At 50.1% G+C, this 27757-nt stretch overlaps 2 protein-coding genes across 19 annotated transcripts in view; both read left to right on the top strand.

The window, feature by feature from the left end:
- The window catches only part of KMT2D (lysine methyltransferase 2D), a 38735-nt gene extending 24510 nt beyond the window's left edge, over window positions 1–14225 (top strand). For 10 of the 16 annotated variants that reach the window (XM_070270223.1, XM_070270229.1, XM_070270224.1 and 7 more), the window contains 17 exons: window positions 84–2936; window positions 3075–3215; window positions 3339–3506; window positions 3665–3824; window positions 4488–4563; window positions 4733–4908; window positions 5008–5138; window positions 5817–5949; window positions 6028–6155; window positions 6293–7433; window positions 8306–8442; window positions 8533–8663; window positions 9160–9207; window positions 10334–10619; window positions 10862–10935; window positions 11064–11172; window positions 11333–14225. In XM_070270223.1, coding sequence (XP_070126324.1) covers window positions 84–2936; window positions 3075–3215; window positions 3339–3506; window positions 3665–3824; window positions 4488–4563; window positions 4733–4908; window positions 5008–5138; window positions 5817–5949; window positions 6028–6155; window positions 6293–7433; window positions 8306–8442; window positions 8533–8663; window positions 9160–9207; window positions 10334–10619; window positions 10862–10935; window positions 11064–11172; window positions 11333–11425 — 5985 coding nt within the window. In that variant the 3' untranslated portion in view covers window positions 11426–14225. The remainder of the gene's footprint in view (window positions 1–83; window positions 2937–3074; window positions 3216–3338; window positions 3507–3664; window positions 3825–4487; window positions 4564–4732; window positions 4909–5007; window positions 5139–5816; window positions 5950–6027; window positions 6156–6292; window positions 7434–8305; window positions 8443–8532; window positions 8664–9159; window positions 9208–10333; window positions 10620–10861; window positions 10936–11063; window positions 11173–11332) is intronic. The other 6 variants (XM_070270230.1, XM_070270228.1, XM_070270237.1 and 3 more) reach the window with 5 other exon arrangements.
- A 52-nt stretch (window positions 14226–14277) lies between these two features.
- PRKAG1 (protein kinase AMP-activated non-catalytic subunit gamma 1) lies at window positions 14278–26557 on the top strand. Of its 3 annotated transcripts, XM_005611072.4 has the most exons (13): window positions 14278–14476; window positions 18305–18353; window positions 19184–19321; window positions 23390–23499; window positions 23699–23780; window positions 23880–23938; window positions 24060–24105; window positions 24206–24260; window positions 24692–24818; window positions 24924–25089; window positions 25248–25285; window positions 25554–25700; window positions 25840–26555. In XM_005611072.4, the coding sequence occupies exons 4-13, from the start codon at window positions 23428–23430 to the stop codon at window positions 25942–25944; spliced, it is 897 nt and encodes a 298-aa protein (XP_005611129.2). In that variant the 5' UTR covers window positions 14278–14476; window positions 18305–18353; window positions 19184–19321; window positions 23390–23427; the 3' UTR covers window positions 25945–26555. The 3 variants fall into 3 exon arrangements, with proteins under 3 accessions (XP_005611129.2, XP_070125155.1, NP_001157455.2); NM_001163983.2 differs by lacking the exon at window positions 19184–19321 and having other exon boundaries at window positions 14452–14476; window positions 25840–26557; XM_070269054.1 differs by lacking the exons at window positions 19184–19321; window positions 23390–23499 and having other exon boundaries at window positions 14359–14476.
- The last annotated feature ends 1200 nt before the right edge of the window (window positions 26558–27757 follow it).

The raw sequence follows: 27757 nt of genomic DNA, 5'->3' as shown, positions 1-27757 counted from the left end.
CAGCCCAGCAAACAGGAGCCTGGGAAGAGGGATGGCATGGGTGGGCAGGCTCCAGGCTAACCTTCCCAACCCTCCCCTCTTAGGTCCGGAAGCAGCAGAAGGAGCACACTAATCTCATGGCAGAATACCGGAATAAGCAGCAGCAGCAGCAGCAGCAACAACAGCAGCAGCAACACTCAGCCGTGCTGGCCCTTAGCCCTTCCCAGAGTCCCCGGCTACTCACAAAGCTCCCTGGTCAGCTGCTCCCTGGCCATGGGCTGCAGCCACCCCAGGGGCCACCTGGTGGGCAAGCTGGAGGTCTTCGCCTGCCCCCTGGGGGCATGGCACTACCTGGACAGCCTGGTGGCCCCTTCCTCAACACGACCCTGGCTCAACAGCAACAACAGCAACATTCTGGTGGGGCTGGGGCCCTGGCTGGCCCCTCAGGGGGCTTTTTCCCTGGCAACCTTGCTCTTCGAGGCCTAGGACCTGATTCAAGGCTTTTACAGGAAAGACAGCTGCAGCTACAGCAGCAACGCATGCAATTGGCCCAGAAACTGCAACAGCAGCAGCAGCAGCAGCAGCAGCAGCAGCAGCACCTCCTAGGACAAGTGGCAATCCAGCAGCAACAGCAGCAGGGCCCAGGGGTACAAGCAAACCCAGCTCTGGGCCCCAAGCCCCAGGGGCTTCTGCCTCCCAGCAGCCATCAGGGCCTCTTGGTCCAGCAGCTGTCCCCCCAACCACCCCAGGGGCCCCAGGGCATGCTGGGCCCTGCCCAGGTGGCAGTGTTGCAGCAGCAGCAACAGCAGCAGCAACAGCAGCACCACCCTGGAGTTTTGGGTCCCCAGGGCCCGCACAGACAGGTGCTTCTGAACCAGTCTCGGGTGCTGAGTTCCCCCCAGCTGGCACAGCAGGGTCAGGGCCTTACAGGACACCGGCTGGTCACAGCCCAGCAGCAGCAGCAACAGCACCAACAGCAGGGATCTGTGGCAGGGCTTTCCCATCTTCAGCAGGGTCTCATGCCACACAGTGGGCAGCCCAAACTGAGCGCTCAGCCCATGGGCTCCTTACAGCAACAACAGCTTCAGCAACAGCAGCTACAGCAGCAGCAGCAACAGCTACAGCAGCAGCAGCAACAGCTACAACAGCAGCAGCAGCAGCAGCAGCAGCAGCAGCAGCAGCAACTTCAACAGCAACAGCAACAACTACAACAACAGCAGCTACAGCAGCAGCAGCAGCAGCAGCAGCAGTTTCAACAGCAGCAACAGCAGCAGCAGCAGCAGCAGCAGCAGCAGCAGCAGTTTCAACAGCAGCAGCAGCAGCAGATGGGCCTCTTGAACCAGAGCCGAACTTTACTTTCTCCGCAGCAGCAGCAGCAGCAACAGCAGCAGCAGCAGCAGCAGGTGACGCTTGGTCCTGGCATGCCAGCCAAGCCTCTGCAACACTTTTCTAGCCCCGGAGCCCTGGGCCCAACCCTCCTTCTCACGGGCAAGGAACAAAGCATTGTAGAGACAGCTCTTCCTCCAGAGGCCACTGAGGGGCCCTCCACACATCAGGGAGGGCCGTTAGCAGTAGCGACTGTTCCTGAGTCCGTGGCCACTGAACCAGGGGAGGTAAAGCCCTCACTCTCTGGGGACGCGCCACTCCTGCTTGTCCAACCCCAGGCCCAGCCTCAGCCCAACTCTGTGCAGCTGCAGCCACCTCTGAGGCTCCCAGGACAACAGCAGCAGCAAGTTAACTTGCTCCACACAGCAGGTGCAGGAAGCCATGGGCAGCCAACCAGCGGATCATCTTCTGAGGCCTCACCTCTGCCCCACCTGCTGGCCCAATCCTCTGTTTCTTTAGGGGAGCAGCCTGGGCCCATGACCCAGAACCTTCCGGGCTCTCAACAGCCCCTTGGATTAGAGCGGCCCGTGCAAAATAATGCAGGGTCACAGCCTGCCAAACCAGGATCTGCCCCGCAGTCTGGGCAGGGCCTGCCTGGGACTGGACTCATGCCTACAGTGGGTCAGCTTCGAGCACAGCTCCAAGGAGTCCTCGCCAAAAACCCACAGCTGCGGCACCTGAGTCCTCAGCAGCAGCAGCAGCTACAGGCACTGCTCATGCAGCGGCAGCTGCAACAGAGTCAGGCAGTACGCCAGACCCCACCCTACCAGGACCCTGGGACCCAGCCCTCTCCCCTTCAGGGCCTCCTAGGCCGCCAGCCCCACCTTGGGGGCTTCCCTGGATCCCAGACAGGCCCCCTCCAGGAGCTAGGAGCAGGGCTTCGACCTCAGGGCGCACCTCGGCTCCCCACCCCACAAGGAGCCTTATCCACAGGACCAGTCCTTGGCCCTGTCCATCCCACACCTACACCATCCAGCCCCCAAGAGCCAAAGAGACCTTCCTCACAATTACCTTCTCCCAGCTCCCAGCTCCCCTCTGAAGCCCAGCTCACCCCCATCCAGCCAGGGACCCCAAAACCCCAGGGGCCACCCTTGGAACTGCCTCCTGGGAAGGTCTCACCTGCTTCTGCCCAGCTTGCGGATGCCTTCTTCGGCAAGGGGGTAGGACCTTGGGACCCCCCAGACAACCTTGCAGAAGCCCACAAGCCAGAGCAGAGCAGCCTGGTACCTGGCCATCTGGAGCAGGTGAATGGGCAGGTGGCACCCGAACCACCCCATCTCAGCATCAAGCAGGAACCTCGGGAAGAGCCATGCGCCTTGGGAACGCAGGCAGTGAAGAGGGAGGCCAATGGGGAGCCAATAGGGGCACCAGGTACCAGCAACCACCTCCTGCTGGCAGGCCCCCGCTCAGAGGCTGGGCATCTGCTCTTGCAGAAGCTTCTACGGGCAAAGAATGTGCAACTCAGCACTGGGCAGGGGCCTGAGGGGCTGCGAGCTGAGATCAACGGGCACATTGACAGCAAGCTGGCTGGGCTGGAGCAGAAACTACAGGGTACTACCAGCAACAAGGAGGTGAGTACTCTAGCTAGAGTGGAGAGGTCAGAGTGAGGAGGCCTGGAGCCTGGGGGCAGAGTGAGCAGATCTGGGTCAAACAAGAGGTGAGGGCTCCAAGGAGGACAGCAGCCTTCACTGTGGGTTTATCTGGCTTAGGATACAGCAGCCAGGAAGCCTTTGACACCGAAGCCCAAGCGGGTACAGAAGGCAAGCGACAGGTTGGTGAGCTCCCGAAAGAAGCTGCGGAAGGAGGACGGGGTCAGGGCCAGCGAGGCCTTGCTGAAACAGCTGAAACAGGTGACCCCCAGGAGCCAGTCCCCGGGTCCCGTCCCAGGATAGGGGGCACCCTGGCCCCCAGCTGTGCAGTGGTGGAGATGTACGTGCTGCAGGTTTCCAACCTTGTCATCTTGCCCCTCCTAGGAGCTGTCCCTGCTGCCCCTAACAGAGCCTACCATCACCGCCAATTTCAGCCTCTTTGCTCCTTTTGGCAGTGGCTGCCCGATCAATGGGCAGTGCCAGCTGAGGGGGGCCTTTGGAAGTGGGGCGCTGCCCACTGGCCCTGACTATTATTCCCAGCTGCTTACCAAGGTCAGAAAAATGGTGATACCTTTCGGGGATGATGAGATTCTTGGGGAGGTGGAGGTGGGAGTGGAAGACTTGAGGAAATTGCTGATGTAGTGTGGGGCCAGGAGATTATGTCAGTCTCCCTATGCCATCTTGCGCACAACACCCCACCCCACCCCCAGAATAACCTGAGTAACCCGCCGACACCACCCTCGTCGCTGCCCCCCACCCCACCCCCATCGGTGCAGCAGAAGATGGTAAATGGTGTCACTGCATCTGAAGAGCTGGGGGAGCACCCCAAGGATGCTGCCTCTGCCCGGGACACTGAAGGCACACTGAGGGGTAAGTCAGGGGCAGAGGGGCTTCTCCCCTAGCAGGACTTGGTGGCTAGGGTCCAAGCCAGTTAGTGTGCCTTGACACACAGTTTAAGCTGTGAGTGGGTTGCATATTACTCTGTGTGCATACACAACAGGAAGGGAGGGTATGAGATAGGAAGGTCCTCTTCAGGACTCCTTTGCTGGAGGCAAGGATGGGCTTCTGGAGTCTAGAGAAAAGGCGACAGGAGGGGGATGGCAGGGAGAGGGTTAATGGAGCTTTCATTTGTAAGGAACAGCCTAGCTTTAGTGGGTATGGAACCACAGTCAGATCTGGATTTGGATCCTGACTCCTGCATTCGTTTAGTTGTGTTACTGCAGCTAAGTAACTTGATTGACTTGTGTGAGCCTCAATTTCCTCACTGTAAAATGGGTATTATAATACTGGTCTCATGGAGTTGTTAAAAGATTATAAACAAAGAGTGAACCTAGATCCCAGGGCCTGGCACATAAGAAAGGCTCAATAGATGCAGCTTGTCTAACCCAGACTGGTAAATGGGTGGATGGGTAGACAGTGGTCACAATAACTAAGCTAGAGCTTGTACTAGTCAGGCCTGGAATATAGAGGAGAAAGCACCATCAGCTCCGGTGAACCTCAGCCTGACTTTTCTTCTCCTTATCTACCCCTCAGATGCTTCAGAGGTGAAGAGTCTAGACCTGCTGGCCGCCTTGCCTACACCCCCTCACAATCAGACTGAGGATGTCAGGTGGGAGTGGGGCCGGAAATGGAGATAAGGAATGGGAGTGGGGGGCAGGTTGCCTCATTTTTCCTTTGGCCAATAGCAGATTTCAAGTAAGGATAGGACATCTAGTCTCTATATTTGGGAGGAGGCGTCTGCAGGGCTGTAACAACAAATATCTACTTTTGGGTTACAGGATGGAGAGTGATGAGGACAGTGATTCTCCTGACAGCATTGTGCCGGCTTCATCTCCTGAGAGCATCCTAGGGGAGGAGGCTCCTCGTTTCCCTCAGCTGGGCTCAGGCCGGTGGGAGCAGGACGACCGGGCTCTCTCCCCTGTCATCCCCATCATTCCTCGGGCCAGCATCCCAGGTAAAGGCTGCTCTGGGCATGGGCCAGGCCAGGCTGGGTTGTCTCAGGCTGGGGGAGAGAGGCAGTTGGAGCTTACACAGGTCCCTCTTTCTCATTCAGTCTTCCCAGATACCAAACCTTATGGGTCCCTGGACCTGGAGGCCCCTGGGAAGCTGCCTGCCACAACTTGGGAAAAGGGCAAAGGAAGCGAGGTGTCAGTCATGCTGACGGTCTCTGCTGCTGCAGCCAAGGTGTGTCCTGGGGGTGACTTGGAGGCCAAGGGGATACTGATCAGAGGGCAGTCCCTAGAGCTTGTCTGGATAAATTCGATCATTCAAAACTATGTACTAAGGACCCACTGTGTGTGAAAGCCTGGGTGAGACTGTGGGATTAGGGTAAATGAAGCATGAGGGGTCCCTGACCTCAAGGAGCTCATAGTCCAGTGGTCAAGACACAAGTCAACAAATAAGGAGAATGTGTGTAATGTGACCAGTGCAGCAAGACAGCATGTCTCCAGTCACATTGGTGGCACTCTGTTCTTTTGAAAATGTTAACAGGGTTTTGTGGTCAAAGAAAATTGGAAATCCCAATTAAAACAACAAAACAGGTTTCTTTACTGCCAGACTCCTCAGCTCCTTTAATTGGCTAATGTGGATCATGAGTCTCCAAGTTGTGGATATAGTGTGCATCATTTCCAAAACTTAGTTGACACAGGTCCCTTTTGGTGGAGCTCCTGTTAATGCCCACAGCAGTTTGGGAAAGGCTACTGTAAGGAGGTGTGTGAGAGGAGCTGGATGGCGCAGGGGCAGGACTGACCGGCTGCTTGGGGAGTGTGTGCTGGGTGTCCTTGTCCCCACCAAGCTGGTGGTAGTGCTTACTCTGCACACTCTGCCAACACGGCTCTCCCATCCCCTTCCCTGCCCTGGCAGAACCTGAATGGTGTGATGGTGGCAGTTGCAGAGCTGCTAAGCATGAAGATCCCCAACAACTACGAGGTGCTGCTCCCAGAGAGCCCAGCCAGGGCAGGCATTGAGCCTAAGAAGGGGGAAGCTGAGGGCCCTGGTGAGTGTGGCAGGAAAACTCCTTGGGACCTACAGGGAATGATTCTGGTGGGAGGCCCTGACCCCTTCCTTCCTGCAGGCGGGAAAGACAAGGGTCTGGGCGGCAAGAGTCCAGAAGCTGGCCCTGATTGGCTGAAGCAATTTGATGCTGTGTTGCCTGGCTATACCCTCAAGAGCCAGCTAGACATCTTGAGCCTCCTGAAACAGGTGGGTCTTGGGGAGGAAAAGGGATGGGTACCTGGCTAGGGCAAAGAAGGCAGAGAATGGAATCTGGGTGCGACGAGGGAGGGAGCTACTTAAGTAAGGAGCTGGCACTAACATACAGGGTGCACGCCCTCCCGTAGGAGAGCCCTGCCCCAGAGCCACCTACCCAACACAGCTACACCTACAATGTCTCCAATCTGGATGTGCGACAGCTCTCAGCCCCGCCTCCTGAAGAACCCTCCCCACCCCCATCCCCCTTGGCACCCTCTCCTGCTAGCCCTGCTACTGAACCCCTAGTTGAACTTCCGGCTGAACCCTCAGCTGAGCCACCAGTTCCCTCGCCTCTGCCACTGGCTTCATCCCCTGAATCAGCCCGGCCCAAGCCCCGAGCCCGGCCCTCTGAAGAGGGTGAAGATTCCCGGACCCCTCGCCTCAAGAAGTGGAAGGGGGTGCGTTGGAAGCGGCTGCGGCTGCTGCTGACGATCCAGAAGGGCAGTGGGCGGCAGGAGGATGAACGGGAAGTGGCGGAGTTTATGGAACAGCTTGGAACAGCCCTGCGACCCGACAAGGTGCCTCGAGACATGCGGCGCTGCTGCTTCTGTCATGAGGAGGGTGATGGGGCCACTGATGGGCCCGCCCGCCTGCTGAACCTGGACCTGGACCTGTGGGTGCATCTCAACTGTGCCCTGTGGTCCACGGAAGTATATGAGACGCAGGGTGGGGCGCTGATGAATGTGGAGGTTGCTCTGCACCGAGGACTGCTAACCAAGTGCTCCCTGTGCCAGCGCACTGGTGCCACCAGCAGCTGTAATCGCATGCGTTGTCCCAACGTCTACCATTTTGCCTGCGCCATCCGCGCCAAGTGCATGTTCTTCAAGGACAAGACCATGCTCTGTCCAATGCATAAGATCAAGGGGCCCTGTGAGCAGGAGCTGAGCTCTTTTGCTGTCTTCCGGCGGGTCTACATTGAGCGGGATGAGGTGAAGCAAATCGCCAGCATCATCCAGCGGGGAGAGCGGCTACACATGTTCCGTGTTGGAGGCCTTGTGTTCCATGCCATTGGACAGCTGCTCCCCCACCAGATGGCTGATTTCCACAGTGCCACTGCCCTCTATCCCGTGGGCTACGAGGCTACGCGCATCTACTGGAGTCTCCGCACCAACAACCGCCGCTGCTGCTACCGCTGCTCCATTGGCGAGAACAACGGGCGGCCAGAATTCGTCATCAAAGTCATCGAGCAGGGCCTGGAGGACCTGGTCTTCACTGATGCCTCTCCCCAGGGTGAGCACTGGGCCCTTGAAATGATAATATGGATTTGGGCAAGTTTCTCCCAGAATCACATTTATGATGTCAAGAAGAGATCTTCAGGGTCCCTGTGAGTGACCTTTCCCCAACCGCAGGCAGGCAGAGGTCTCTTAAGATGCCCAGAGAACATGTTTTAGCCTCTCTCAGTCATCTTACATTCTCTTGTAATTGCAGAGATTCTGCTTGTCTAACTTCACGTGTTCCAGCTCCCTTTCCTAGCCTCAGTTCTGAGACCCTGTCGGCTGGCTCGTCCAATCCGATCCTAACCTCGAGTTCCTTATGGTTGCGTTCCCCTGGACAAAATTCTTTTGATCTTAGTTTTAGTGTTAATGATAAAAATAACAGTAAGAGCAGTTACTTTTTAGTGAGCGTGTACTGTGTGCCACAGACAGCTAAGTGACTGATAGAGGTCATTTTGTTCATGCAACCCGATGAGGTAAGTACTATTATATTGGGTTTGTATGTGAAGAAACTGAGTCTTAGAGAGATTTAAGTATTTGGCTTATGGTCCCCATGACCAGTACTAGAACCTGAATCCAACCTTCCCAACTCCAAAGCATGCCTGTTGTTCTGGCTCTCAGCGAGGCCCGTGGCCTGTGCTGGGTCTTCTAGGCCCTGGGGTCATGTTTCTGTGTCCCAAGGCTCTCTGATGCCCCTCCAGGGTGGGAAGCCTTCTGGCTTGTTGAGGGAGACAGACTGGGAGGCCAAGAGAAGGTCTTGAAGAACCACACGCCCTCACAACAGGGAGATGTGCACGCTATAGAAAACAGCCTAGCTCCGGGTCGAGGTTAGGACTGAGATCAGTGAGCAAAAGTTCCCTCTGAGGGCTGCTCTCTTTCCTTGCTTAGCTGTGTGGAATCGCATCATTGAGCCTGTGGCTGCCATGAGAAAAGAGGCCGACATGCTGCGGCTCTTCCCCGAGTACCTGAAAGGCGAGGAGCTCTTTGGGCTGACAGTGCATGCCGTGCTGCGCATAGCTGAATCAGTAAGGAAGGGGCTGGGGCAGGGGGGCACTGGGAACAAGGGTCCTGCCCCAGAAGTGCTCAGGCTAAGATGAGCACGACCTGTCCCACAGCTGCCTGGAGTGGAAAGCTGTCAAAACTATTTATTCCGCTATGGACGCCACCCCCTGATGGAGCTGCCACTCATGATCAACCCCACTGGTTGTGCCCGATCAGAGCCTAAAATCCTCACACACTACAAACGGTGAGCTTGTGGGGCTGGGGCCAAGGGGTGTGGGTGTGGGTGTTGGTAGGGATTCTCTGGCCAATTATGAGGGTTTGGGGTTACAGATCAGTTCCCTTGAAGAGACTGGGGGTTCCCTGTAAGCCTCCTGATTAGAGGGTGCGCAATTATCACTAGGGTCTCCCTTTCCTCCTCCCCTAATCTGCTCAGTTATCCTGGGGTGACCTGGGGTCTAGGACAGACTTATCTTGGGCACCTTAGAAATGGCTGCTGGGGAGGTTCTGGGTAGACAGCAGTGAAATTTTATGAGATGTGTAAGGGACACAGTCACCTCCTTCCTCTCCTGTTTTGCTTTCAGAGGGCCTATGATTGTCCCAAACCTCAGACACCCCATGAGTGCTAGGGTCACCTTCCCTTCCCCCGGCTGAGTTGGTATCAAAAATAAATAATTAGAAATATGATAGAAAAATAATAAAACCTTACATTTGTATAGCACTTTATACTTTTTTTTTCAAAGCGTTTTCACATCCATTATCTCATTTGATCCTCACAACAACCTTATGAGGTAGGTAGGGCAGGTGGTATGACCCCCGTTTTACAGCTGAGAAAACTGAGACCCAGAAAGGTTAAGTGACTAGACAAAGGTCACACAGCTGGGACCAGAACCTTACCTCTTGACTTGTGGTTCACTGTTCTTTCTGTGTATCACGGTAGCCTGATTTTGGTCCCTGGGTAGAGGGAGGCAGAATGCACGGTAGCAGGGCCTTCTTGAAGGCCTTCGGTTGCTCCTTGGGCTGTCGTAGAATGTCAGACTCTACCCTCGTCAGCCCTAGTCCTCGATGCTCTACAACAGTGGTTTTCAAACTATGAGTGTTCCAAAAGCCCTGGAACCCATAAACTGCGTGGGCAGAGCTTGGCCCTCCCCATGTATGGCCCCACCTTCCCCAAATTGGATTCAACCAGAAAAGTTCCATTTTCGTCTAGTTTATGTATTGGAGTTCCACTAACATTTTGTTAAAGAAGAAAAAAGATTTCTGCTAAATAAAAAAGAATAAAAAATGTTTGAAAACCACTGCTCTGGGATGGGCAAGAACTTGGCTGGTGCCCTAGGGTGGTGAAAGGCTTCCTGCCAGGCAGCAGTCATTCCCCTGCACTGAGCCACCTGCACGGAGCCCAACGTTACATCAGAGAAGGGGACAGTCTGGAGAAAGGAAAAGATACCACCTTTTGGCTGAATTCAGAGCCAGTTTTAATTCAGATCCAGCCCAGGTTCAGGGCTTCCAGTATGAGCAAGAGGTAGGACTCAGACATTTGAGCAAACCATGAGCTTAAATTCCAGGCCTGGACTGCTTGGGGAAGACCTCCCAGAGGAGCATGGCCTGGAGGATGGTTTGGCAGAAGGGTGGTAGAAGGTGGGGAGATGGGAGAGTGGGCTCAGTGTAGGGGAATTGGTGCCACCCCCTCCCTCCACCCCTCACCCCCCATCCTGGGCTCTCTGTGCCACCCAGGGTGTCAGAAGGGTCCCCGTAGCTAGTTGCTGCCTCACCAAAGCCAAGGCCCAGATGCCTCCACTCCATTCCTAAGGCAGCACACGTCCCTAACTGGTGTGTTGCAAATCCCAGGGAGGAGGCGGGTGGCGTGTGCTTGATCTAAGGGAGAACTCTCTTGTCATGGACTGTATCGCCTCCCAGGCCCCACACCCTGAACAGCACCAGCATGTCCAAGGCATATCAGAGCACCTTCACAGGAGAGACCAACACCCCGTACAGCAAGCAGTTTGTGCACTCCAAGTCATCTCAGTACCGGCGGCTGCGCACTGAGTGGAAGAACAATGTGTACCTGGCTCGCTCCCGTATCCAGGGCCTGGGGCTTTATGCAGCCAAGGACCTAGAAAAGCACACAATGGTCATCGAGTACATTGGCACCATCATTCGCAACGAGGTGGCCAACCGGCGGGAGAAAATCTATGAGGAGCAGGTATGGGCTGGCAGAGGGGCCATCATGGTGCATGGTCCATGCTTAGCCAAGGAACAAGGGGCAGGACTGAGGCCAGAGGAGCAGGTGGAAAGCTGTGGGAGGAGGAGAGGAGAGGTGGGAAAAAGGAAGAATGAGAAATGAAGATAAGCCCACTGCCTGAGTCCACCACCTGATCCCACCACCACCACTGCTGCCGTTTTCTGATATTCTTGCCCCTCCTTCTGCAACCTCTGCCTTTCTAGAATCGAGGCATCTACATGTTCCGAATAAACAATGAACATGTGATTGATGCTACGTTGACCGGAGGCCCTGCCAGGTGAGAGAAGAATGAAGAAGGAGGGATTTAGGGGTTCCTGAGGGTGGCATTCTGGGGGTGGGCTAACAAGGAACCAGAATCATCCCAACTCAGTTGCCTGGCATCCCTGACTCTGTCCCGCTTCCTAGGTACATTAACCATTCCTGTGCCCCTAACTGTGTGGCAGAAGTTGTGACGTTCGACAAGGAGGATAAAATCATTATCATCTCTAGCCGGCGAATCCCCAAAGGAGAGGAGGTGAGAGGAAGCATCCTGAGTGAGTGACAAAGCAGCTCCCTCTTCTCTGCCATTCCTCAGGAGCCCAATTCCAAGGCCACTGCCCTTAGATCAGATCTTCTCTGCCCTCCCCCACTGCCTCCAAGGGGCTGGCATTGATTCTGCCCTCTTCTCTTTCCAGCTGACCTATGACTATCAGTTTGACTTTGAGGACGATCAGCACAAGATCCCCTGCCACTGTGGAGCCTGGAATTGTCGGAAATGGATGAACTAAGAAGCTTTGTGGCTACCAGGCAGGGGAGTCCCCCCACCCCCAATCTCTTCCCTGAAAGGGTTGAGGGGGAAGAGAGGTAGCAGCCAGAGCCAGGACCCAGGGCTGGGGCTGCCGGCTGACCGGAGCCCCTGGAGCAGGAGGCTGGGGCAGAGGGCCCTAGGCCAAGCCCACCCTGGGCACCAGGGACAACCCTCTTCCCCGCCACCGGCCCCCAGGCTGGCATCTCTGCCCCCAGCTCCAGGAGGGGCCAGACAGAAGCAGCCATTGGGCATCTCAGGTTTGAGGGGGATATGGGCCGGGAACTACCCAGAAGCATCTGGGAGGCAGCAGGGAGGGGGGAGGAGGATGTGTGGCCGGGCCTCACAGCCCTGCTGCTCCCACCGACCTCTCCGGCCCAACTCAAGGCTGCAAAGAGACTTGACTAAGCTTGACAATCCCAAAGGCCGGGTCCCACACCTGGCCCTGCCTGCCGGGTCCTGCCCCCACCCTCACCCCCATCCCTTTCCCTCTCAATCTGTCTCTGTCTCCCTCTTCTCCTCTGTGTTTCTGTCTCTCTATGGGTTGTGTTTCCTTGTTTTCCACTCTGACAAATGCAACATGAACGGGAAAGAGGCGCCCAGCTGCCCAGGAGGGCACGCCAGGCAAGCCGGGCAAGGAGACCCCACACCCACACCTACCTCATTTAAGTGTTGGATTTTTTGCTGTTTTGAAATGTGAGACCCTCTCCAAGCCCCCTACTGCCCCAACCCTCTCCCCCACCTCACTGCCCTCTTCTGAGTGGGTGGAAGGGGGGTAGGAGGAGGAAGAAAAAACAACAACAAAAAATCCATCTTTGTTTTTAATTATGGGCATGGGATGGTGGTTGAGGCTAATGATGATGAAGATTGGGGATGACTGGCCCCTAGTTGCTCTAGGACTTCCTTCTCCATCTGGACATGGGGGCAGGAGGGGTGTGCTAAACCTAGGACCAGGATATCTCCCTCCTGTTTTCCCAACCCCATCATGAGCCCATTTGCCCTCCAGCCCCTGGATGGGGTGGGTGGGTGGTAGGGTGAGGGCTATCCCTGAGTGGCATGCCCATACCCAGTGAGGCAGGGTGTGGCCCGGAGCTCCCACTTTCCCTCAGTCACCAAACTGCTGCTGGTCTGGTGGGAAGGGGTGGTGATGTGGGGGTGGGGGAGCTTAGTGTCAGCGCGGGGAGGGTGGGGGGTATTTATCTATTTATACATGGGATTGTACATAGTCTTGTGGGGCATGGGGGAGCCGGCTGGAGGTGAGAACCCTCCCCTCTCCCCCCACCCCCGGGGAGAGCAAATGTAAAACTACTAATTTTTGTGCTTTATATATTCTATATAAATATATCTATTTTCTTTTTACAAAACCAGTTTATAAATGGTAGGGGGGTGTGGGGCGGACACATGGAGCTCCCCTTGTGGGGGGGCCCCTCCATTACCCAACCTACCGCCCTTTTCCTCACCCCCTCCTCCCCACCCCCTGGCTGTGACTGCTGTAAGGTGGGGGTATAGAGGCTGGGCGAGTCCCACCCCCTGTTGTATAGTTGGACTATGTTATAACGCACAAAAGTGAGCTGGCCCCAGGGGGAGCCAGAGGGTGATGGGGTCCCTGCCTCCCTTTCCTTCCCCTTTCTGCCCAAGCTTGTGCTGCAGTTGAACCTCTTCCTGGGGGTAGGGGTAGGTCAGGGGGTGGGTGAGGCCCCAGACCCCTCTCTGGTAGGGAGCCATGGGGATGAAGATGAAGCTTATATGCAGTTCTCTCCTAGGGGCTGTGGGCAAAGGGCATTTTGTAATTAATATTTTCAAGAATCAAATGTCTGGAGTGTAGGGATGGGCTTGGTGGCAGTGGATGGGCAGGCCTGCTGGAGGGGGAGCACGGTCGCTGTTGTGATTTTAGGTTTGTTTTGTTTTGTTTTTGAATTTGGGGGGTTGCGGATTGATGGGGGTAGGGAGTTTTTTTTTTTTTTTTTAAGCTGCTTCCTCAACTGTTTCAAGCTGCAAATGTTTAAGAGAATAACATCCCCTCACCCCCACAGAAACCACTGTAATTAAATCAGACAGTGGGGAGACTGGGCTGCTGCCCCCAAAGCCATTGGATGTTCCTTTTCCAAGAGCAAAAGGCCTAGGCTACAGGGAGGGAGAGATTGGCTCCTGTGAGTCAGGCTCTGGTTGGGGCTTGGGCCCTGGGATTGGGAAAAGGGGATGGGGCAGACTTTGTAAGCATATGCTAGGTATCCGATAGTCCTGTAGAATTTAGTGAAGAAACCTTATACAGTTTTTAATTTTTATATAAACTAACTCAGACCCAAGCTACAGGTTGGAATTTTGGTTGTTGGTTTTTTTTAAGTACCCCGCCTGTATAATTGCATCAGAATTCCCTCCTCTCCCCTTCCCCCCGTGTTTGTATTTTGGGTTGGTTTACACTTGCACATATTCAATTTTCAGTTTTTCCCCTTTACGGTCTTCTCCCTTCACCTCCAGGACCCTCCCCCTTTTTAAAAAATAAATCGCTGACAAGTGTGAATCCCGTGAAGACTTTATTTTGTGTTGTGTGTATCCTGTACAGCAAGGTTGGTCCTTCGTAACAACGGATGAAATGATTCCCTTTTTTAAAGCGCCCTCTCTCCCTCCTCCCCCAGCGCCCCTGTCCTTGGCATGTTTTGTATCAGCGATCATTCTGAACTGTACATAATTTATGTTGCAAGAGGCAAAGGGCAAGTTTTGGATTTTGCTTCTTCCAAGTTTGTTTTTAAACGACAAATAAAAAAACAACATTTTAAATACAAGCGGCTCCGTCCCGTCAGCCTCGCCGTCAGCGGGATCCTTGAGGGTCCGAGAGGACCCAGGGGAGGGCGGTTACCGAGGTCAGGCCGCGCGGGAAGGGTGAGCTGCCGGCCGCCCTTGGCTTGCGTCTGTTCTGACGTAAGCGGAAGTGGCGTCGCGGTGCCGGAAGTGGGGTGGAACCTCCCACTCCCCGCCCCTCCGGCGAGCTTCCTAAAGGGCACGAACCCAGCCGGCGCTTCTCGCAATGGAGACGGTGAGGAGGGCGGCGGGGGGCGCTGTGGAGCCCGAGACCCCCGTTAGGGGACGGGGAAGCCTGGGCAGGGGCCGGCGCTGGTACCCAGTAAACGGGAAGCCGGGTGTCTGTCCTATCCCGTGACCCTGCCCCTCCGCTCCTTCGCCGGGCGCATCTCCTAGGACTGGGCCGCGCCCGCGCCTGCCTTCCGTCCGCGGCACTCTTAGCCCGAGCGGGCAGTGACTTCGAGCTCCTCCGAAACCCGCGCACACCCTGGCCATCTCCGGCCGCCTTTCCTCTTAGCACCTCAAGCCCTTCAGAGCTTGCCTGAGAGAGCAGGGTTGTGATCCAGCTTTCCTGGGTGAGGCAGGGGGCTTCCGAGGGAGCCCCGCTTGCATGTAGCGCCTGCTCCCCGGTTGTCTGATTGTGATCCCTACAATCTGTGGCCGGAGGGACATCTGAAAGACTTTTATACTGCATTGAGGTGTCCAGCGAGGTCACATACCCTTAATAAGACTGAAAACTGAGGTTTTCCTGAAGGAGGGAATCTTTCAATTTTAGAGGCCGCTGTGTCCCTGGAGAAGTTTAGGTCATGCACTGCTCTGCGATTCTAAGCAGGCGTGTTGGCATAACTCGTTCTTGGCCAGCAATTATTGACCGGTTGTGGCAGGTTTCTGTCATCCTCCTAGAGATGCTGCCAGTTGCCTGCTACGTGTTTGGACCCACCTTGCTCTCAGGAGCCTTTTCTTAGCATTCTGGAATTCTTCCCATTCACTTCCCTCTCCAAGAGTTTTTAACCATGTACGCTTTTGCCGACAGAGTAACTCTTCCTGTCTTGATTTTTATCATCTGTTACTGTAGTTGTATAAGGGCTACAGGTTCACCTTTCCTTGGATCAGTTACATGCCCAGAGTAATTCCTTTACGGCACCTTTTCCCTCCCTGCAGAGATGCCTTGTCCCTCAGGATATAAAGAAGAAAACAGACCAAAGTGGTGAAGTGATTTGCAATTGGTCACCCAGGCAAGGGAGTCACTTCTTACAGATTAAGAGAATTTTGAGCAAGAACAAGCGGTCTGATTCCTTTAAATTCAAAATAATATATTAATTTTTACTTATAAATCTATCAGGGTTTACAAAGCATTTTTATATAGATTTTCTAATTAGACCTCATACTTTATGTACTGAATTAGGTTCTTGGGAAAGAAATTGTTTTAAAAAGAAGAAAAAAGAAAACCTCTGCTTTGAAAATACTCAGCTTAACTGGTGTGGGGGTGAGCGCAAGCCAGTGACAGCTGTTCTTTAAGGTAGACTGTAGTAAATGTTATCATCAAGATGCAAACAAAGGACTGTGGAAGCATGGGGGAGGGAGAAATTACTGTGAACCTGGGTGATGGCATTGCAGGTTGAGAGAACAGTGTGAGCAAGGGCACAGATATTGGGGTATGTAGAGATTAATTGGGGGTGAGCCAGTGCTTGATGTTGCTGGAGCTTTGGATTTTGGTCATAGTGGGAGAAAAGACTGGAAAAGTAGGTTGAGGTCGGGTTGAAGGTATTGCATACCACACTAAGTTAGAACTTTGTTTTGTAATAAGGGGACCCATGGAAAATTTACGAGCAAGGTAGTGAGTGTGCTTTAGGAATGTTCTTAACAGCTTTCTGTAAATGGATGGAGCTACTTCAGAAAGTAGTGAGTTCCTGGTTGCTGGAGATCAGTCTCTTCCAAACCTGAGATGCTTGGCGAGAGAAGGTGGTGACAGCATGAAAGATGAATGGAAGAGGAAACAGATTTAGGGCGGGGAGACCAGTTTAGAGAATGTTGCAGAAGTGAGAGGTAAAAGCCTGAGTTAAAGCTGTGAACGTGGAAGGGAGAGAGACAGATTTGAGGCATTTCTAACTCACCAGCTTAGCTGGTAGATGTTAAGGACAAGTTTAGGTCATGCCCTGCTCTGCAATTCTAAACAGACACATTGGCATAGTCCATTCTTGGAGGATTCAAGACTGCAGTTCTCGGCCCCTGGGAAGACAGCAATGCAAAAAACAAAGATGGGACCCACAGTGAGAATAATAGGATTGGATGGACAGATGCTGTTGTGTTTTGTATTGAAGCATTTGAGGAGTCTCTGTGACATCTGTGCTTGTTTAGCAAACAATTGGAAATGTGAATCAGGAAATTGAAAGAAATTGTGAGTTTATGTGTCAGATCTAGCCTGTGTCTCTGTAATAATATTTTGTACTTAGGTAGTACAATGGTACTTTCTCAGGTCCCCTATGTTACTAAAAGTAGAGAGGAGTGGACATAATTACCCCACTCCTCTGTAGAGAAAGATAAAGGCATATTCAGTTGTGTCTGACTCTTACATAGGTATCCGAATCTATATCCAGCTGTACATCTCTTTTCTCTCCTTGTGACTTAGTCTTAGGTCTCTGTTCATATCAGTGTGCATTATTATCATTATCAATTTGAGAATTAAAAAATAAAACAATTGAGAATTATTTGCAAAACCACATGCTAGGCGTATGGAGGATACAAAGAAATATAAAATAGTTTCAGACTTCCAGGAATGTATAATCTGTTTGGATAGAGAATGAACAAAGTAACTGTAGCACAGTGTAGTATGTAAGTATCATGTGATGGGTACAATAATTTCTACAGAAGTAGCAGTTGCCGTGTCTTTGTATAGATCTTTGTGAGACTGTGTTATACCATGTGTGTTTCTTTATAGCTGAACAGCCGTCTCTCCCACTTATAAGTGATGAGGCTGTTGTTCCGAAAGTCTTGCCAAAATGCCAGGCCAAGCTGATAGTCTTATGCAGCCCAGAGAGAAGAGACAGAGATTATCCCTCTTCCCCCCTGCCCCCATCCTGGCCTGCTAGGAGAGAGAAGTTTAGGGCTATCCTGCCAACTTGACCCTGTTTACCAGCCAGCCTCCCAGATTCAAGCCAAGGCCTTTAACTTCACGTTACTACAGCAGCTTTGGAGGTGAAGTATGATTTTAAGTTAGTTTGGGGATATTACTCAGAGCAAATGGAGCCAAAACTGTTGATTCCAATGGATGAAAATTATCACGATTCCTCCTGACTTCCTAGATAACAATGAAATTTCCAAATGTTCCCACTTGAGGGAGCACAGAGATGGTTCTGAAGTTTTCTCTGTATTCAAAGCACTCTCTAATCTCAGACTGTCGAGGCAAGGAAACTTGGAAAACCAGCACCCTCTGGGCTGTAGTAGCCTTTGACTCACAAGGGTGCTGAGAGGACCCAGGTCCCCAGTTTCAGAACATTTGTGCTCCTTATCCAGCCCTCAGTCATTCAAGCTTTGACTCTCTCTGACAGTCAGCTGCTGGGATCCTCCCCAGATGTGGCCCTCTCTCGGTGGTAAGGGCTGTGTCAGTGATTCTGTTGCCTACAACTATGCTTGGTGAGTGTTTGCAGGAAAGCAGTGTGTCCGTCTGGCTTCCATGTTTTTATAAAGTAGATCTGTGAGAATCTTGTGGGGCCAGCCCTAAACTCAGATTTCCTAGTCTCAGCTTCTAAGACCTAATGTTTCGTTAGGCAGTGTAGTATATAAAGACATGAGCTTTGGAACCACACAGATCTGTGTTCAAATCCCTATTTCACCCCTTACCAGACATATGACCTTGGGCAGGTTGCTTAATATTTCTTGAACCTAGTTTCCTAATCTGTGAAAGTAAGGCTAATAATAGTATTTACTTCAGTGTTGTTATGAAGATTAAATGAGATCTTATTTCTAAAAGGCCTTCCAGTCCTTTCAAGGAAGTCATTTGTTGCTAGGCTCACATGGATGGAACCTAAGATAGGCTGAATCTTTGTTTCTCTTGTCTCTCCAGGCCACTTCTTCAGATGGCCACCCAGCTCTGGAAAATGAGCATCATCAAGGTAAGTTTACTGAAAAAAGGAAACTGGTATGAAAGCAATAGTGCAATCCTAACTTGTCTTCAGCAATGTTTTTTAATCTCTCCTTGGGTCCCCCTGGGAGACTCAAAGCTGGGCCAGATAATATGCCAAACCACACAAATCAGGAACAATAACGTAGCAAGATCACCTAGGAATAAATCTTTGATAGGGTGATGAGCATAATTAATATCTTCAATTATTGAATCACTTGAGAGAAGCTTTCGAGGTCCAGGGAAAGCTTCCATAGGCAACTCTCAACTGGCTAACCATGTTCTAGAAGTCTCTAGTATTATCTGAGTTCCCCAGAAACAATGCCACTAGGATTTTATCATCCAATGAGTTCACTAAAACTGCTGAGCGTACACAAGAAATTATAGAAAGGCCTTGAAAGCCCTTGGAACTAATCTAGAAATAGAGGCACTAAAGTCCAAAATCCAGAGCACAGGCGAAGGCAATTCCAGCACCTTCCCAAATACCTTGTTAAAATGGAATGGCCCAACCCTAGGCCATCTAGACAGGAGCAGAACTTACAGGCATCTGTGGTAAAGGATTTGCCTAGGAACACTTCTAGGTCTTCCTAGAACATGTTTATGGCATTAGGAGTACACACTTTCTCAGAGGATTGAAATATGAGCTGAGATCCTAGGACATATTATTAAGGGTCTATGAGTTCTCCATAAGAATTTTTAAGTGTTCTGTTTTCGTTTTGTTGGTATCCAAAAAAGTTAATATAGTCATATTTTGAATTATCTGGATGACTTCCTAATTGACTACTGCCACGTGATAACAATGCTTATTTTATTGTTTTTGAGTACATTTGCTTTAGTGCCAACCAAGGCAGGGGTCAAAAATTCAAATTGTCTACGTGGATTAAGCAGTGACGTGGGCTGCGTATGACTGCGACAACCTGTAGATCTCATCGCATCTAAAAAGAGGCAGCAACTATCCAGGTCTGGTCAATTGTTACTATTGAAGAATTCAGGACCTAGTTTTGTCGGATCTGATTTTGAAAAGAAACTGAGAATTTGGATTTTTATGTAAATCTCCAGGTTTTTAAAATTTGGCAACTAATTTAAATTATTTTTTAAATACTTGGAAAGCCAAATCAAATATGTTTGTAGGTGTAGCCTAAAGTGATAGTATTTAACTATAAATGTAGCATGGTGTCAAAAGACTCGCTCTTGGGAGTCTGTTTTCAAATTTGAAAAACAATGGTGGGCTTCCAATTAAAGATGGTGTATCAAATACATGCATCTACTTTCATTCCTTCACAAAAAGCCACTAAAAACACTATAAAAGAATTTGTTTTAAAAGGTACAAACCCACCAGAACAGGGAGAACAAGAGAGGAGACAACAACAATGAAATTTTGGAAGCTGGAAAGCAGACAGAAGAGTGGTAAATGGCTTAGCCAACCTGAGAAAACTGAATTATAAACTAGCAGTAGGGAAAGCCAAGGAGCATTGAAGGCCTAAGAAGCTCTCAGATCCCAAGACTCCCTACCCCACTGAGTACAGCTGGGCAATGCCCCCCCATCTTTGTCAAAGCCTAGAGGTCTGGAGAGGGGCTCAGGCCCAGTTGAAGGCTGAGGTACTGGGCTAAAAACAGGAGCAAGAGTGAACTATACTGGATGTGGAGACCTCAGTCCTTTTCCTCATTCAATTTCCAGAAGGCTGACAGAAAAGACTTCACCCTCCAAGCACAAAATAAATCCTCTCCAGAATCCTCTTGAGGGGAAAGCCCAAAAACTATACGTATTGAGTGCTCCCCATCTAAATGGCTCACAGTCAACAAGGCTCATTTACACACTTAGAGCTTCCAGTCAGCTTTAAAGACACCACTCTTAAAATATGGTTTGAATGCTCCTTTAAACCAAGGATTACCCCCTAACATGAAGAAAGCTGATCCACACTGCCCCCACAACATGAAAAGAAGCAAACAGAGAAAAACCAACAGAGGGGAAAAGTCAGTGTATAGAGAAGAAAACTTCAGAAGTTAACATTAATATGTACTCAGATAAAAGGACATATTTCTACCATGGAACAAGTACAGGATACAATTTTTTTTTTAAAAGGAATTTTCAGAAAACAAAAAGGAGCTCTTAGAAATTAAAAATATAATAGCAAAATTTTAAAACCAATTAGGAGATTTGGAAAATCAAGTTGAGGAAATCTCCCAGAAAATAGAATTAAAAATCAAGGAAGTGAAAAAAAAATCAAAGAAGTGGAAAATAGGAGAGAAAAAGTATTTTTAAAACAACAACAACAGGGGCCGGCCCCATGGTGGAGTTGTTAAGTTTGGCGCACTGCTTCTGGGGCCCAGGGTTTTCCCAGTTCGAATCCTGGGTGCGGACATGGCACTGCTCATCAAGCCGTGCCGAGGTGGCGTCCCACATGCCACAACTAGGAGAAGGACCCACAACTGAAAATACACAACTGTGTACTGGGGGATTTTGGGGAGAAAAAGGAAAAAATAAAATCTTTAAACACAACAACAACAACAAAAACCCACCAAAAAACAAGAGAAAAACAAAAACCTTAAAGGGTCAGTCTATGAAATCCTATATGTAAATAATAAGAATTACAGAAAGAGAATAATGACAACACAGAGGGAAGGAAACAGTCGAGGAAATAATTCAAGAACATTTCCTGGAACTGAAGGACATTAGTTTTCATATTGAAATGACTCATTGAATATTCAGCACAGTGGATGAAATTGACCCACCTGAAGCACAATCATCAGATTTCAGAACACTGGAAACAAAGAGAAGATCCTGAGTTTCCAGAGAGAAAAAAACAAGTCACATACAAAGAATCAGAATTGCCTCTGACTCTCAACAACTCCAGAAGCTGGAAGGAAATGGAGCAATGCCTTCAATATTCTGCAGGAAAAGAAATTCCAACCTAGAATCTATATCCTGTCAAATTGTAAATCAAAGATAAAGGCAAAATAAAGATATCTGCGTGCTGCAAGGTCTCTAAAAATTGACATCCCATGCACCCTTTCTCAGGAAGCTACTGGAAGGTGTGCTCCACCAAAACAAGGGAGTAGTGAAAAAAGATGAAAACATGAGATACGGGATACAGGAGTGCCAATACAGGAGAGACGGGAAAGGGGTCCCTTGGATGGTGATGAAGGAAGATCTCAAGATGACAGCAGTGCACAGCGGGCAAACCAGCCCAGATTTGAGCAGGTCAGAAGGCTCCGGAGAGACTTCTTTGGGTAGTTTGAATTGATAGACTATCTAATGCTTCTGAACTTCTTGAAAGGAGACTTTAACAATTGGTAAAGAGTTTGAGGGTTGAATCAGTTATAAGTACCATACAGAGAAAGTTAAGCAAACAAAAAGACAAGAGAATTATTAACTCCAAGGAAAACAAAGAAAAAAATCAGAGTTTATTATTTGGTTTAGCTCTAATGAATCTTCAGTCAAAATTATTTAAATACTAATGTAACCAACATTACAGTTTAATTTTGAGAAGAATGGGGGGATGGGAGGTGCATGTTAGTATGGGGTCCTGGTAGGAAAGAGAACTAAAAATTCTCATCTTCCTTGGATGATAATAGATAATTCCTAAAAGTGAAAAAAAAAGTAACAATATAAGCATGTTGTTTACAGACAAAAAATAAATAACCAAAATAATCAGCTAAAAGAAGTCTGATTCTGGGGAGAGGTAGTATAGGGAGGTGGGTGCCAGGGACTGCAGTTTTCTTAAAATCTTTAGAACTATTTGACTCTTTAAACTGTGTACCTTTGGTAAAAAATTAAAAACAAACAACTGGCATAGGATTTAAGAGCATGAACTTTGGAATCAGGTAGATCTGTGTTTGAGTCTTTCTTGTCACTTACTAATGACCTGAGCTTGAGCAATTTATTTCACTGCTTTCCAACTGAAAAATGAGGACAATATTTGCCTTATAGAGTTGTTGTAAGGATTAGATGATGTAATATTTTTAAGTACACATACCATAGTATGTAGCACATTCAGGCTATTATTTTGGGATTGCAAGCAATTAAAATCAGAGGAATGAACAGGTAAACACAGCCAGGGTCTCCCATTTATCTGGAGTCGGTAGGATGATTTCTAATTCACAGGGTCATCCCAAGAAGGATGCTCCAGGTGTTTTGGGCCAGGATGATTGAGCACTGGGTTCCAACTTAGTGTTGATGTGAAATGGCCCAATTTGGACCATGCCTTTCTCATCTGTGGGTCTTAAAATTCAAGTAAGCTGCTTAAAATTCTTCTAAGGAGCTTAATTACATTTTAATTGAGAAGAGAGAACAAATGAAAATGTGCTAAATATATGAAAGGGAAAACTTCAGTTAAAGATGAGAGAAAAACTTTAAGACTAGAACAGATTAATGAAAGACTGCCTTTCTGTTTTAGTCAGCCATCTCTGTCTTTTTTTTTTTTTTCTGGTAAGGAAGATTGACCCTGAGCTAACGTCTGTTGCCAATCTTCCTCTGTTTTATGTGGGATGCTGCCACAGCGTAGCTTGACGAGTGGTGCTAGGTTGGCACCAGGGATCTGAACCTGTGAACCTACCTGGAGATGGGGGTTGAATGAAATGGTTTCTAAGGGGTTTATCCAGGTTTTGTGGGAACAATAGGAACAAAAGAGATAGAATAGGGGGCCTTATAAAAAATCATGCTCTGGGGCTGGCCAGGTGGCGTAGTATTTAAGTTTGTGTGCTCTGCCTTGGCGGCCCGGGATTCGTGGGTTTGGATCCTGGGCATGGACCTACACACTGCTCATCAAGCCATGCTATGGCGGTGTCCGACCTACAAAATAGAGGAAGATTGGCATGGATGTTAGCTCAGGGACAGTCTTCCTCAAGCAAAAAGAGGAAGATTGGCAACAGATGTTCGCTCAGGGTGAATCTTCCTCACCAAAAAAAATTAAAAAATAAAATCATGCTCTAAATATTTGAGCAGCTACAGTACAGTTTTATTTTCTGCTCCTTTTGATTGTGAGTTATTGGATGGAAGGAAGCTACTAACTATCACACCCTATGCAGAGACCCCAGAATCCAACAATAGCGTGTATACTTCCTTCATGAAGTCTCATCGCTGCTATGACCTGATTCCCACAAGCTCCAAATTGGTTGTATTTGATACTTCCCTGCAGGTGGGTGAACTCCTCTTTTCCCTTTCCCCTTCCTTGGAGCCTCTGGTTCAATACCTCTCATCCTATCATCCCAAGGGTAAATATCCTTGTCCTTCTATGGGGTTAGTCTCATGTTTTCCCCAACATACCCAACCCCTGTTCTTTTAAAGTCCTGCCCCCTGTGAATTTCCCTTTGTGATTATTACTCTTTTGGTTACAGGTGAAGAAAGCTTTCTTTGCTTTGGTGACTAATGGTGTACGAGCTGCCCCTTTGTGGGACAGTAAGAAGCAAAGTTTTGTGGGTAAGCAAAAATTTCTAGAACACAGTATTATTGGCATCCTGTGCCGGGCAGGGAAAGAAGCTTTTAAGCAGTGCTGAGGGCTCTTGTCTTGGCCTCCAGGTATGCTGACCATCACTGATTTCATCAACATCTTGCACCGCTACTATAAGTCAGCCTTGGTAAGGAACCTTAGCCTGACGCTCCAAGTCCCTCATTCTCATTTCCTTTCTTCCAAGCAAACCACAAGGGGTTAATGAAGCAGGGAGATCAACTCTCAAGTTCTCTTGCTTCTGCTTCCAGGTACAGATCTATGAGCTGGAAGAACACAAGATAGAAACTTGGAGAGGTGTGTAGAGAATTGGGGGTTGTAAAAGGATAAAGGGATAGAGAGTTTCCTGGGAAATGGTTTTCCATGGTGATATTTTGAACCTCCCTTTTCCCTTCAGAGGTGTATCTACAGGACTCCTTTAAACCACTTGTCTGCATTTCTCCTAATGCCAGGTGAGTTCCAGCTACCCATTTGTCCAGAAAGGGAAGAGCCTTGCCATCAGCATAGCTAAAACCCTAGACACCCAGAGATCCAGGGGCAGAAGAGAGAACAGACACTCCTCCCAAACCCAAACAAACGCATACTCTCTCTCTCCCTCTCTCTCTCTCTCTCTCCCTCCCTCCCTCCCTCCCTCCCTCTCTCTCTCTCTCTCTCTCTCTCTCTCTCTCTCTCTCCCCCTCCCTCCCTCTCTCCCTCTCTCCCTCTCTCCCTCTCACTCACTCACTCACTCACTCCTCTCTCACTCTCTTCAGGCCTGGTCTGAACACTGCTCCCGTCCCCCAACCACCAGTTTTCCCTGTTTGTAAATATACCCTAAGGAGCTATCTAACCACCCTCAGGCCCAGCACTGCGGAACTTATCATTATTCCCCACCTTCCCACAGCTTGTTTGATGCTGTCTCTTCATTAATTCGAAACAAGATCCACAGGCTGCCAGTTATTGACCCGGAATCAGGCAACACCTTGTATATCCTCACCCACAAGCGTATCCTCAAGTTCCTCAAATTGTTTGTAAGTGCTCCTCAGCCCAGTTTTTACTTCTTATATACTGGGTTGGAGGGATATCCAGTGGTGGTTTAGAGGGCCTTGAAATTCAGGCTGATGGTTCTTCCTCAGATCACTGAATTCCCCAAGCCCGAGTTCATGTCCAAGTCTCTGGAAGAGCTACAGATTGGCACCTATGCCAACATTGCTATGGTCCGCACTACCACCCCCGTCTACGTGGCTCTGGGCATCTTTGTACAGCATCGAGTCTCGGCCCTGCCAGTGGTGGATGAAAAAGGTGAGAGATTGGGCAGAAGGAGAGGGAAGACTCCAGGGAAGCCAGGGTGGCTCTGGGGAAATCCGCTGCCCTCTCAGCACAGCCCGGAGGGTGATTCTATGGGCACAGGGAGCCTTGGATGCCAGATCCTCCTTGCTGAGCTGCCTCTGTCCCCCTAGGGCGTGTGGTGGACATCTACTCCAAGTTTGATGTTATCGTGAGTGATTGTGGAGGGGCTGGGAGGTAGGGAAAGGGGCGGGGTATTGAATGTGGAGAGGGAGAAGAAGAGAGTCTCTTCTGGGACCTACGGGTTTTAGAAGCTTCCAAGCTTTCAAATCCTATTTGAAAAGCAATTGAATGAGCTGGGTGGGGCTTGTGGGCATGGCTGACATCTGCCCTAAATCCCACTTGTGAGGTTGGGTGTGCTCAGAGTTTGGGGACTGGCTCCTTTGCTTCCCTGCAAGCACCTTCCTCTCTCTCCCCAGAATCTGGCGGCAGAAAAGACCTACAACAACCTAGATGTGTCTGTGACCAAAGCTCTGCAACATCGATCACATTACTTTGAGGGTGTCCTCAAGTGCTACCTGCATGAGACTCTGGAGACCATAATCAACAGGCTGGTGGAAGCAGAGGTAGGGAGGCCACTGATCCAAGAGGGGCTGAGGGGAGCAGCCTTGAGACTGGGGTTTGGCAAGGAGGGTAGGACTGAAGGGCTCCCCGTAACGGAGGCTGACACTAAACATCGCTTTCTCCCTTGTTGCTCCATGCCAGGTTCACCGACTTGTAGTGGTGGATGAGAATGATGTGGTCAAGGGAATTGTCTCACTGTCTGACATCCTGCAGGCCCTGGTGCTCACAGGTGGAGAGAAGCTCTGAGCTTGGGGGAAGGGCTCAGGCAGCACTGGGGGGTGTGCCCCACTCACTGCCTGCCCAAAGCTCTGGGAACCACAGATGAAACACTGAGAGAATTGTGACTCTGTTCCCTGCTCCGGAGCCCCCTACCCTTCTACCTGGGAGCTGGGGAAGGTGTGAGGGGAGGAAGGAGAATGGATTTTTAGCTGTCCTTATCCTCACACATACACTTGAGGAAAACGTTCAGCCTAGCCCATCCTAGCCCCGTCCTCTTAGACGTAGCCCCCTTTCTGGGTGAACTATAGGCACTGTGCTCCTCAGGCAAATTCTGATCTCTAAGAGATCCCCAGACCTCACCCAGCCTTTGCCATATCTCTGCCCCTGACTCCACCCTAGATAATAGCACAACAGAACTCTTCATAAAGATATTTTTATTCATCCTGTTTCATGCTGTATGAGGGGCCAAGTCCATTTAGTGACATTTCTTCCCATAATGGGAGCGGGGAGGAGGGCCTTTGGGTCCCTGTGCTATATGCATATGAAGGGAGAAGGGGGTTAGGTAGAGGAGGAGGGCAGAGTGGTTAGCTGAGGTTATTGCTTTTCATGGCAAACCTAATTAAAATGACAGGAACCTCTTTGTGGTATTGCAGTGTTTGATTTTTATAGTTGGTAGATGCTATTGCTTCAACCATCCTAGTTCATATGGCTTTTTCAACTCATCATTAATAATGACAGTACTAATAATAATAGCACACACACACATATATAAAACTGTGTACCAGGCACCATTCTCAGTGCTTTACGTATATTAATTCAGTTAATCCTCAGAACAACAGTAGATACTATTCTAGTTTTGCAGATTTAAAAAAACTGAGGCGGCGCCGGCCCGGTGGTGCAGCAGTTAAGTTCGCACGTTCCACTTTGACGGCCTGGGGTTCGCCGGTTGGGATCCTGGGTGCGGACATGGCACCGCTTGGCAAGCCATGCTGTGGCGTGCATCCCACATATAAAGTAGAGGAAGATGGGCACGGATGTTAGCTCAGGGCCAGTCTTCCTCAGCAAAAAGAGGAGGATTGGCAGCAGCAGTTAGCTCAGAGCTAATCTTCCTCAAAAAAAAGAAATAAAATAATAAAATTATGAAAAAAACCCCTGAGGCATAGAGAGGCTAAGTAACTAGCCCAAGGCCACACGGCTAGTAAAAACATAGAGCCGGGATTTGAACCCAAACAGTCTGGTTCCAGAGTTCATCTTTTTACCGTACACTAGACTTAACCACCTTTCTCATTCTCCCCACCCAATTCCCTGCAGTCCTCATTACCTCACTTTCCCCTCTGCCTGGACCATAGCTGGGACCCAAGGAAAATCCAAGAACAGTGTTAGGTCTCCAGAAATTAGACAGACTGAGGGTCTCCTTCAGGCAGAGAGATCTGCCACCACCAACTTTTCTTAGTAAAAGTTGGACTCTGGAGTTTGTTCAGCTGGCACTGTCTCTGAATCTACAAATCTTTTGCCTTTCTTCCAAGCTGAGAATGAGCTGGGGCATGGGGGAGCAGCAGGACCATGGTCACCCCCTCACACCCTTTCCCTTTGCTGAAACCATGTGGGCCAAAACAGTAGTTGGCAGCACACACCGTAAGGACTGCTAGACTGACTGGTATGAGCCAAATTCTGGGCACCGCCTCACCACCGCCTGGCAGGTATGATACCGTTTCCTGTCCAGGACCTGAAGCACTTTCAGAGTAACTCCTTGCCCCTCCCAGCGCTAACCTAAGAACTCTGATGAACCCAGCTATACTGTACTTGTTCCTCCAAACCAGGCTTTCTGATGGAACAGGGA

Source organism: Equus caballus, chromosome 6 (assembly GCF_041296265.1).
Source record: "Equus caballus isolate H_3958 breed thoroughbred chromosome 6, TB-T2T, whole genome shotgun sequence".
Classification (NCBI taxonomy): Eukaryota; Metazoa; Chordata; class Mammalia; order Perissodactyla; family Equidae; genus Equus; species Equus caballus.
Note: the sequence above shows the minus strand (reverse complement) of the source record. Positions and strands in the feature narration are given on the sequence as shown.